This window comes from Ursus arctos, unplaced genomic scaffold (genome assembly GCF_023065955.2).
Source record: "Ursus arctos isolate Adak ecotype North America unplaced genomic scaffold, UrsArc2.0 scaffold_22, whole genome shotgun sequence".
Taxonomy (NCBI): domain Eukaryota; kingdom Metazoa; phylum Chordata; class Mammalia; order Carnivora; family Ursidae; genus Ursus; species Ursus arctos.
In genome coordinates this window covers 50737536-50749613 of record NW_026622897.1, presented here as the reverse complement: position 1 = coordinate 50749613, position 12078 = coordinate 50737536, and the positions used below count along the sequence as shown (strand labels likewise).

The following is a 12078-nucleotide window of genomic DNA, read 5'->3' as shown; positions in this document are numbered from 1 at the left end:
CTTTTTTTTTTTTAAGATTTTATTTATTTGACACAGAGAGAGAGAGTACAAGCAGGGGGAGGGGCAGGCAGAGGGAGAGGGAGAAGCAGGCACCCCGCGTAGCAGAGAGCCTGATATGGGGCTCTGTCCCAGGACCCCAGGATCACCACCTGAGCTGAGGGCAGACGCTTAACCCACTGAGCCACCCAGGTGCCCCCATTTATAAAACTCGTTGAATTCTAAACAATATCTGTGCAATTAGCAGAATGTAACTGTGCTTCAATTTTAAAATTTAATGGCTTATCCCTCAATTATCCCAAATTGCATTGATAAGTTTGCCTTGCAACAGAATAACTAATATGTATTTGTCTCCACAACATACAATCTTTGCATTTGTTACACATATTTTTTAACAGATACTGTAAGCCTGGTAAATGTATATTGAGGTGAATTAGATTTAGTTGTGTAGCCAATTTGGGGAATTCCTAATCAGTCATGAGCGAATTTACATCAGTTTGTTTAAAGTTCACTTTTTTTTTTTCAGATTTATTATTTGAGAGAGAAAGAGCACATATGTGCACAGGGGGAGGGGTAGAGGGAGAGAGAAAAGGAGAGAAGCAGACTCCCGGCTGAGCAGAGAGCCCACAATGTGGGGATCCATCTCAGGACCCTGAGATCTTGACCTGAGCCGAAATCCAAAGTCAAGACACTCAACCAACTGAGCCACCCAGGTGCCCCTAGAGTTCACTTTTTAAACAGTTAATACATCTAGATGTGTGTGTGTATATATGTTATATGTAGAGAAAAAGTTATTAAGTGTCAACAGAAATAGGAATCTGTGTTCGAGATAGTTTAATAAGAAAATATACAAAAAGAAAGAGAAGTTGTAATAAAAATAAGATTTAAACCAGCCTTTTTTTTCTTTTCCTAATGATAATCAAATTCTGTGTTGCAGCAGAATTCTAGTCATTGAAGAAAGCACTTTTAGAAGTGTCTTACCATCTTTTTTTTTAAGAGTTATGCATTAGTCTAGTCTCTTAAAAGAGTGGCTGAGACTAATTTCTCTGGTGGAATAAAGATTTTTTACTAAAAAAGTTTAGGAAACTGCTGATATTAAAATGTATTACACCTCATATTGTTGCTATGTGTTTACATGTTTTAACTTTACCATTAGATAATTGAGGGCAGGGATTGCATTATGCAGTTTGGTATCTTGTAAGCAAAGACTAATAATATTCACTAATGTAGACTAAAAAGGTTATAGTGGCTGTTAAGATATTAAGATACTGTACTCACCTGCTAATTGCAGAAGAACCCCGGCCCTGAGTGAGCCTCCTAAGTAATCCCTGGCACACTGGCTGCCCCACTCTCTTTCTAATAACTCCCAGCAACTGAACATTCAATACAGACACAGCAGACCCTATTCCAGCATTCCACTCCCATTTTGATGTGGCCAGTGCACATGCTGCCCTCATTATTTATTTTGAATATAGCCTTAGCCTACAGTAATTTTTTAAAACTGTCCGTCAAGGCCCATTAGTTGATTTTAAAATCAATTTGGTGGATCAAGACCAAAATCATATTAAAAATGAAAAAATAAAAATAGAACAGTACTAAAAAAAGGGGGTGCTAAAAAAACAGAACAGAAAATAGTGTATCACATAAAATAAGGATAAGTATGATAAGTATATTGTAAGAAACACATACGAAATAAGTATGTTTGCATGTGTGTGTGTTATGATATAAAATGTATTTGTTGCTGTGGTTTAGACAAAGAGTTTGAAACACATTCCCTTAGCTTTACATGTGGAGGAAAATGAATGAATGAATGTCTGGATGAATGAACAAATGAGATCTTTATCACTTCATTATGACAAAGGAAACAGATATTATTGGGTAAAATTTCTGTTTTAACTCCATACTCCTAGATGACATCTAAGCATGACTACAGTAGTTATTGTATATTTTTCGTTTAGTAAAATTTTATGATATGTCGGAAACATCAATTCTCCAAGTGCCAAGCAGAACTAGGTTGCAAAAGTATTTCTTCAATACTATTGAGATGACATTGGGGGGGGCGCCTGGGTGGCTCAGTCGATTAAGCGTCTGCCTTAGGTTCAGGGCATGATCCTAGAGTCCTGGTATGAGCCCTACGTCAGCCTGCCTGCTGGCGGAGAGCTGCTTCTCCCTCTCCCTCTGCCGTTCCCATACCTTCCCCTCGTGCTCACTCTCTTGCTTGCTCTCTCTCTCTCAAATAAATAAATAAAATCTTTAAAAAAAGGATGACATTTGGATAGCTGGTAAATCATTAAGATAAGTTGTGTCAAAATCTTTAAGTTGCAAGTAAAAGACAAACAGACTTAAACAATAAAGGAAATTTATTACCTTATGTAATTGAAAAGACCAGTGTTAGCTCATGCTTGAGGTATGGTCTGATCAGGTGGTAACTCTCTTAGTATGTCTCTCTGTGTTATTTTCCTATGCATGGGCTGAATTTTCAGACGGATTTCCCTTCTGGTACTGGTAGTTTTAAGGTACTCTTCTATATTCTATCCATCCTAGCCTCAGTATCTCAGAATTTCGCCAGAAAAGTCCCCAAACTGATGCTGATTGGTACATCTCAGCTCACATAGTCAACCATTCAGCCAGCATAACCAGTGTAGAAAGTGAAAGTAGAATGTACTCAATGCATTAGCCTAGGTCAATGCTTTACTCCTACAAGTAGAGATACAAAGGTCAGTGCTTCATTCTTTTTTTTTTAATAATAATATTTTTTATTATATTATGTTAGTCACCGTACAGTACATCCCTGGTTTTTGATGTAAAGTTCGATGATTCATTAGTTGCGCATAACACCCAGTGCACCACGCAATACGTGCCCTCCTTACTACCCATCACCAGCCTATCCCATTCCCCCACCCCCTCCCCTCTGAAGCCCTCAGTTTGTTTCTCAGAGTCCATAGTCTCTCATGCTTCATTCCCCCTTCTGATTACCCCCCCCTTTCTTTATCCCTTTCTTCTCCTACCGATCTTCCTACTTCTTATGTTCCATAGATGAGTGCTTCATTCTTAAAACTAAAGGTTTATCAAAACCACAAGGAGAGTGTGCCTGGGTGGCTCAGTCTGTTAAGTGGCTGCCTTCAGCTCTGATCATGATCTCAGGGTCCTGGAATTGAGCCCCACAGCAGGGAGCCTGCTTCTCCCTCTTCTCCCCACTTGTGCTCTCTCTCACTCTCTCTCATTCTCAAATAAATAAATAACATCTTAAAAAAAAACAAAACACAAGGAGTCAGTGCATCAAGAGGCCTAATATACATGAAGCAAAAACTGACAGAATTGAAAAGAGAAATAGAGAATTCAACAATACTGCTTGGAGAATTCAATACTCTGCTTTCAGTAATGGTCATCGAGGAAAACTAGGAAAAAGATAGGCTTGAACAATACTATAAAATAACTAGACCTAACAAACATCTACGGACACTGCATGACAATATAAATAAACATTTTTCTCAAGAGCACATGGAAAGTTCTCCAAGATTAACCATGTGCTAGGGCATAAAAAAGAAGTCTCAACAAATTTTAAAGTGTTGAAATGATGCCAAATATGTTCTCCAAACATGGAGTTAGACCAGATTCAAAAACAAGAAAATTTGGAAAATTCATTTATATGTGGATATTGTAAGTGACACACACCCAAATAATCAATGGTTCAAAGAAGAAATCTCAAGGAAAATGAGAAAATACTTTTAGATAGATAAAAATGAAAACATAAAATATCGAAGCTTAAGGGATGCACCTAAAGCAATCCTTAAAGAGAAATATACAGCTGTATGTAAATACTTGTATTAAAAAAGATTATTTCAAATCAATAATCTAACTTTCCAATTTAAAAAACTGAAAAAAAGTGTGGCACCTGGGTAGCTCAGTCGGTTAAGTATCTGCCTTCGGCTTGGGTTGTGATCTCAGGGTCCTGTGATCGAGCCCCACATCGGGCTTCCTGCTCAGCGGAAAGCCTGCCTCTCCCTCTCCCCTCTGCTCGTGTTCTCGCCCACTGTCTCTCTCTCAAATAAATAAAATCTTTTTTTTTTTTAAAGATTTTATTTATTTATGTGACAGAGAGACAGCCAGCGAGAGAGGGAACACAAGCAGGGGGAGTGGGAGAGGAAGAAGCAGGCTCATAGCGGAGGAGCCCGATGTGGGACTCGATCCCAGAATGCCGGGATCACGCCCTGAACCGAAGGCAGATGCTTAACCGCTGTGCCACCCAGGCGCCCAATAAAATCTTTTTTTAAAAACTGGAGAAAAAATAAAAACTAAACACAAAATAAATAGAAGGAAGGAAATAATAAAGATTAGCATAGATATTAATGAAATAGAGAACAGAAAAATAGAGAAAAGCAACAAATCAAAAAATTGATTTGAAAATTCTTTGAAAATAACCACAAAATTGGCACATCTTTAGCTAGACTAGCCAAAATGAAAATAGAAAAGTCAAGTAACTAAAATCTGAAATGAACAAGGGGACATCACTATCTATAGTAATTTTAAAAGGATTAAAAAGGAACAGCATAAATAACTGTATGCCTACAAATTAGATAATCTAAAGGAAATGAACAAATTCCTAAAACAACAAAAACTATTGAAACTCAAGAAAATCTGAGTGGAATTATAACTAGTAAAAAGATTGAATTAGGAATGTGAACCCCCTTTGTCCCTCCCCCAACAGAAGGCTAAGAAAGGCACCAAGAGTGCTAATACACAGAATAAAGGCCATATGGGGGAAAAAAGGAAAAAGGAAAAACAAAAAAAGGAAGGAGGAATCCATCTGCAAGCCAGGAAGAGAGGTCTCACCACACATCCTGCTGGCACCTTGATCTTGGACTTCCAGCCACGAGACTGTGAGAACATTTCTGGGTTTTTTTTAAGCCACTCAGTCTGCCATATTTTGTTATGGAAGCTTTAGAAGACTAACACAGAAATCTTTCTCAACATTCATAACAACTCATTATACTTCTCTTACACCACTTTTCAAAAGTTACTTCATATTTTTAAAAACTACCTTAAAAAATTACAGTTATTTGTATGTCTTCTCTCCTCTAGGGTAATATTAGTTCCTAAGAACAGGAATCATGTCTTATAAATTTTTATCTTCCTCCCATACCACCTAAAACAGTGCGTTTATGTACTTTGCTATGTATTTTAAAAATGGATATTTAGGGGTGCCTGGGTGGCTCAGTCGTTAAGCATCTGCCTTCGGCTCAGTTCATGATCCCAGGGTCCTGGATCAAGCCCCGCACCGGGCTCCCTGCTCAGCAAGAAGCCTGCTTCTCCCTCTGCCACTCCCCCTGCTTGTGTTCCCTTTCTCACTGTCTCTTTCTCTCTGTCAAATAAAGAAATAAAATCTTTAAAAAATTTTTTTTATTTAAAAATAGATATTCAGCATTTAAAGCTGAATTAGTAGTTATTAATGTTAGGCAGAAATATCACTTTGCTAATGTGTTTATTTGGAGATTAAGTATGGTTTAAGGACTTATATACATAGGTGCCGAATTGACAAGGGGTGGACTGTGATGGTTAGTTTTATATGTCAACTTGGCTAGACTACAGTACCCAGTTATTCAGTCAAATGCTAATCTAAGTGTTGCTGTGATGGTGTTTTGTGGATGTTAACATATACAGTCAGTTGACTTTTAAATAAAGGAGATTGTCCTCGATATTCTAGGTAAGTCTCATCCAATCACTTGAAAGGCCTTAAAAGCAAAGCTGAGGTTTCCTTGAGGGAGAATAAATAATAGTAATTATTGTTTGTACAATTGTACTATAAAATTGAAACGATTGTAATTGTTACTGGAATGACAACTTCTGCCCAAGAGTTAGCAGCCTGCCAAACTGCCTAGACATTTTGGACTGGCCACTCGCCACAAGTGCATGAGACACTTCCTTGAAATAAATCTCATAGTCCGCATAATCTACTGGTTCTGTTTCTCTGTAGAGAAACTATTACAATTAATCTTTTAGTTATTTTACTTATAAATACTTGAATTTCTATGATTCTTTTTTTAAATCTCTTTCTCTTTATTGCAATTCTATATGAATTAAATTATTGTCTTCATAATTTTCTTTCATTCTTTATAATGATTTCTTTATTCTTTGAATGTGTTTATAATAATCTCTTTGAAATCTTTGCTAAATCAAACATATGGAAACACTTAGATACAGTTTCAGTTGATGAGTATGGTTCATATTTTTTGTTTCTTTGTTTAAAGATTTTATTTATTTGATAGAGTGACAGAGCACGAGCAGGGCAAGGGGCAGAGGGAGAAGCAGACTCCCTGCTGAGCAGGGAGCCTGACTTGGGGCTCGATCCCAGGACCCTGGGACCATGACCTGAGCTGAAGGCAGACGCTTAACTGACTAAGCCACCCAAGTGCCCCTGTTTCTTTGCATGTCTTATAATTTTTTGTTCAAAGCTGAATATTTTAGATAGTATATTGCAGAAAGTCTGGATTCTGATTCCCCCCCTGCATGTTATTCTTTGTTTGCACTTAGTCACTTGCCTAGACTAAATCTGTCAGTTCTATCTCCCACGCAATGTGTGGCCATTAGGATCTGTTTTTAATTTTTATTCATCTTCTAAAAGTTTATTATTATTATTATTATTATATTTATATTTTGTTTATTTATTCATTTATTTACTTATTTATTTATTTTTGTAATCTCTGCACCTAACATGGGCTTGAACTTATGACCCCGAGATCAAGAGTCACAGGCTCTTCCAACTGAGTCAGCCAGGCGCCCCTTTAATTTTTATTCTTGCTCTTTTTCAAGCTTGGTTTCCTAGGGGTCTCCTCTGTGTCTGTATAGCTCAGTGTTCAGTCAAAGAAAGACTGTTCAAATACCTGAAGCCAGTAAGACTTTCACTCTCTACTGGTGGGTCAGTGTGTCCACTGAGGAGTACATGCAATGTTTAGAATGTTTTCATTTCTTGCCTTGCTTTTACATTGTTCTAAGTCCTCTTGAGCCATCTTGCTTCTCGATTTTGCATGTGCTGTTGGCTCTAGGGGCCCAGAATGTTTGTGTGATTTAGGCTTCCTCGGTTTTTGTCTTTGATAATACACTCACAGCATTTGGTCCACTCCGGATATGTGGAGAGCTTATCAAGCCCGCTATGGCTATGTCAGCTCTGAGAAATTCCTGTTAAAGCCCTGCCTACTCTGCAAATCCATTGCTTGCTCCAAACAGGCCCACAATAGCAGGGAAGCAGAGCCACCTGCCATCCGTGTTTGCTTGCCACCAAGATCACCAGTTTAATTTATAATACTCTCAATCAGTCAAGCCTCCTTTGGCCAAAGCAACAGGACTGTTGTTGATTTTCATATCCTGCCTCAACCAAGTTGAATCTCTGTGCCAACTGAACTGATTAGGGGCATGACAGTAATCCCGGGCAGGAACAACAAGCCATGTTACTGTCCTCCGAAATTCAGTGGTTTTCATAAATAAGTGTTTCTCAGCTTGTAGTATGCCTTTATTATTATTTCTAGAGTATCAAGTTATTATTTTGAAAGGTTTATCCAGCTTTATACTTGCTGTCTGGAGAAAGGATGTGTCAACCTCCTCAATCCATCATGCTGAAGTAAATCTTTTAATTTTATCTCTCAAAAAATATCAAGAATTCCAGCTGGAGTCTGAGAAGTAATGTAGTATCTAGTGTCCATGGTTAAATAACTCAGGATCCCAAAAGTTAACATTTTACTTTTTAGACCTCTAGAGAAGAAGTCACAACCACATAAAGGACAAAGATGCTTCTTAATTCATAGCGGACCAGGGTTTATGGCATTCTGCATATAGTATTGTATTTTTAAATACAGTTTTGTATATAGTATAGCTCCTGTATTTTGGAGTTGTTTCAACCTTACTTCATAACTTATTTTATATATTTTTCTTCTAATTTCAGAATTCAATTAAGTTCCTTATGTCCTCCCCTGAAATTGCTTCCCTGTCATGGGGGCAAATGAAAGTACAAGGCTCTGCTAAAACCTATAAGGACTGCAAAGTGTGGCCAGGGGGAAGTCGGGCTTGGGATTGGAGAGAAACAGGAACTGAGGTAAGCTATCAGTGTTTGGTTGAAACTGCTTAAGGCTGACCAAGTGATTTCCAACCTCCTAAGCCATAATGACCAAGTGAAAAGTAACTATTCCTCTTATCTCCCCCCCCCCCCGATATAATGCACATATCATTAACGCACCCTTTTTTCCCCAAAGATTTTATTTATTTATTTATTTATTTGAGAGCGAGTGAGCCAGACAGAGAGCAAGCACAAGCGGGGGGGGGGGGGGGGCGGAGGGAGAGGGAGAAGCAGACTCCCCACTGAGCAGGGAGCCCCATGCAGGCTCTGTCCTGGGACTCCAGGATCATGACGTAAGCCAAAGGCAGCAGCAGCTTAACAGACTGAGCCACTTAGGTGCCCCTAACTCACCCTTTTAAAGTATGCAACTCAGTGGACTTTTTGTTGGCATAAACTTGCGCAATAGTTATCAGTGCTAATTCTAGAATTAGAATTCTAGAATTATCACCTCAAAAGGAAACCTCATAACCATTTGCAGTCACTCCCCTTTCTTCCATTTCTTCTCTTCCCCCCAACTCGTGCAACTACTAATCTACTTTTCTTTTTTTAAGATTTTATTTTTTTAAGTAATCTCTATACCCGATGTGTGGCTCGAACTCACAACCTGAGATCAAGCGTTGCATGCTCTTCCAACTGAGCCAGCCAGGCTCCCCTAATCTACTTTCTGTAGCTATAGATGTGCTTATTCTAGACTTTTCTTATGAATGGAATCATTTAGTTCTCTTAGGTATATACCTAGGTTTGAAAATGCTGGTCATATGACAACTCTAGATTTAATCTTTTGAGGAAGTGCCAAATTGTTTTCCAAAGCAAATGCACTGTTTTACATTTTAGATTTTAGGAATTATGAAAGTTCCAATTTTTCTAAATCTCTCCTCATTGACACTTAGAATTTTTGTTTTGTTTTGTTTTTATTATATATTATCTTGGTGGATGTGAAATGTTATCTCACTGTGGTTTGAACTTCATTTCCCTTGTATTATACTTCCTCCAGGTTTCTCATTGTGCTATGCTCAAGGTAGAGGTTGGGTGAAAGAAGAGAGCCCCTACCTCTTGACCATTCACTTAGGACTCAGTCTCAGCAACGGACAGCTGGGGGCAGGATGAGAAACACTTAAGTCCTGTTTCTCCTAGGAACAAAGCCTTCCAGCTGGTAGCTGAGAGGGTAAGCGATTTTGTGTTCTTGGCTGCAGGAGTCTGGAGTGGAGCTCCACCTCACTTAGCTGGGAGCAGAGTGTGTGTGTTGGGGGAGGGGGGTGTCAGGCAGCAGTCTTCGTGAAAAACCACAGATACTCACCTTTCCTACCAAATATTTATAGATTTTCCTGAAGAGATGTTTCTTCATTTGTTGTTCTTAGGATACTTTCCAAATGGTTTCTTTTTTCCAATTTTTTTTATTGAAGGGGGTATAAAATTTGTTTTTTGTGGGTTTTTATAGTTTTTCTTTGTTTCCTTTAATGATTTTCATTTTGGAGCAGATCATGGAGCTCTTCGTACTGTAATGGTGGAAGTTGATCCTTCAGTTTTGAAATTTTGCTTGATACATAATTCTTGATTAAAAGTCTTTTTCTTTTAGTACTTTGAATATGTCATCCCACTTTTTTGGCTTCATTGGTTACTAATGAGAAACCAACTGTTAAAGGTCCTTGGACTTGACAAGTCATTTCTCTCTTGTTGCTTTCAGAATTCTTTGTCTTTTGCTTTTGACAGTTTCACTGTGGTGTGCCTACACGTGAATCACTTTGAATTTATCCTACTTGGAATATATTGAACCTTGTGGATAGGTACATTGTTGTTTTTCATCAAATTTGGGGAATTTTCAGCCATTCTTCAAATATCCTTTCTGCCCCTTCTGTCTCTCCTCTCCTGTGATACCCATTATGAGCATATTGCTATGCTAAATGATAGTCCCTCAGATATCTGAGGTTTTGTTCATTTTCTTCATTCTTTTTCCCTTTTTCTCAAATTGGATAATCTCAACTGATGTATTTTTCAGTTTTGCTGATTCTTACCTGCTATTGAGCTTTTTTAGTGAAATTTGCACTTGGTTATTGTACTTTTCAACTCCAGCATTTCTATTTTGTCCTTTAAAAAATAATTATCTCTTTATTGATATTCTCTATTTTTTAAGGTATTGTCCTCATACTTTCCTTTAGTTCTTTGAATATGGTTTCCTGAAATAATGATTAGGCAGAGGTTTCTTTATATGCCTGCAACCAGTAGGTGTTCCAGTGTTTGCAGAAGGGCTCTATATGCAATTTGGGGTATGTAGTCTATACTCAGCCAGGCTGTTTAAAATTCTGCCTATTTCTTGCTTGTGTTGAGTCTCAAGGTGAGCCAGAGCGGTGAGCTTAGGACCTTCTCATGTCATTCTTGAGCATGTGCACAACCCTGGACATGCGTATTGCTATTTCAATACCAAGATTCATATCAGAGTTTTTCAAAGCCCTCTATGTATATCTTATTTCCCAGTTTTCCCTTTTGAGTCTTTTGGTTGACCTCTTGTTTGCCCTATTGTCTAATGCATCAGGCAACTGCATTGTTAAACATTTGTCTCTGATAGTTTTGGACAAATTTCTTTGGGGGTGGCGGTGGGGGAAGACATTTACACTGGCAACTCCAAGTCAGATCAAATAAAGACAGCCTATGAGTTGGGTTGTCCAGAGAACCATCAGACAGGTCAAATAATGACAGTTTTCTGGGAGTGGGGGTTTGAGGGAGTTTTGATCCATTATTGCATCTTGCGTGACTTCCAGGCTGGTAGGTTTTCACTGTGATTGTGGGTTGTTGCTTTTCAAGGCTACCACAGAACTGGGGATAGAGAGTAGCTTGGAATAGGGCAAGTTAAAATTGCACAAAGCTCACTTTTCAGCGATTTTTTTTTTGTAATCAACACACCCTGAATTGCTGGAAACCTTTGTTTCAGAGAGAACAGAGTAAGTTTATTTTTACACTTCTTCCATTATTCTCATTGCTTTTATGAAGAAGAGGATTTTCAGAGGTTCTTCACAACATTTTCTCTGATATCACTCAGAAATAACTGTTTCGGGGGCGCCTGGGTAGTTCAGTTGGTTAAGCGTCTGCCTTTGGCTCAGGTCATGATCCTGGGGTCCTGGGTTGAGCCTCACATTGGGCTCCTTGCTCAGCAGGAGCCTGCTTCTCCCTTTCCCTCTGCCTGCCACTCCCCTGCTTGTGCTCTCTTTTTCTCAAAAAAATAAGTAAAATCTTAAAGAAAAAGGAAGGAAGGAAGGAAGGAAGGAAGGAAGGAAGGAAGGAAGGAAGGGAAAGAAAGAAAGAAAGAAAGAAAGAAAGAAAGAAAGAAAGAAAGAAAGAAAGAAAGAAAGAAAAGGAAAGGAAAGGAAAGAAAAGAAAAAAGAAAAGAAAAAAAAAGACTGTTTTGGATTCATACTTATGCAGTATTATGCTGGACATGGCTTTCACTGCCTTGTGAGAATTGTTAAATTTTCAGGAATTTTGTAAGCCAGTTTTTAGATAGCTGTTATTGAAAATTAAATTATATAAATTTACTTAAATCATTTAAGACATAGGTAATATATTTAAAATTCATTATTCCTAATTATTTTTCTACATTTTATGCTTTTGAAATTATTTACATCCATTGTTATCTGTATGGTGAAAACACTACATATGTGCCACTGTACATCTCTTATTAACTCTGCATTCAAGTGATGTCCATTGGTATCTTAAACATGATGGGAGTGTTTACACCACAGAAATTGGAAAACACTACATACTGGGTTTTTTGGTTGTTGTTGTTGTTTTCTATTTTTTTTTTTTTGTCTTTGTAACTTTATGGCTTTAAAAAAAATTTTATGGCTTTAAAAATTGTATTATTAAACATAGTAAGTTTAATTCATTATAAATTATAAATAATAATATACCTGTGTACTCATATTCCAGCTTTAAAAATAAAATCTTAGAAGTTTGTTCTTTCTCTCTACCCTTAGCAGTAT

The 12078-nt window shown here is 37.8% G+C and overlaps 1 protein-coding gene across 1 annotated transcript in view; it reads left to right on the top strand.

Moving 5' to 3' along the window:
* The window catches only part of AAMDC (adipogenesis associated Mth938 domain containing), a 38172-nt gene that overhangs the window by 3860 nt on the left and 22234 nt on the right, over positions 1–12078 (top strand). Inside the window, exon 2 of the mRNA XM_026518181.4 lies at positions 7934–8083. Coding sequence (XP_026373966.1) covers positions 7952–8083 — 132 coding nt within the window. The 5' untranslated portion in view covers positions 7934–7951. The remainder of the gene's footprint in view (positions 1–7933; positions 8084–12078) is intronic.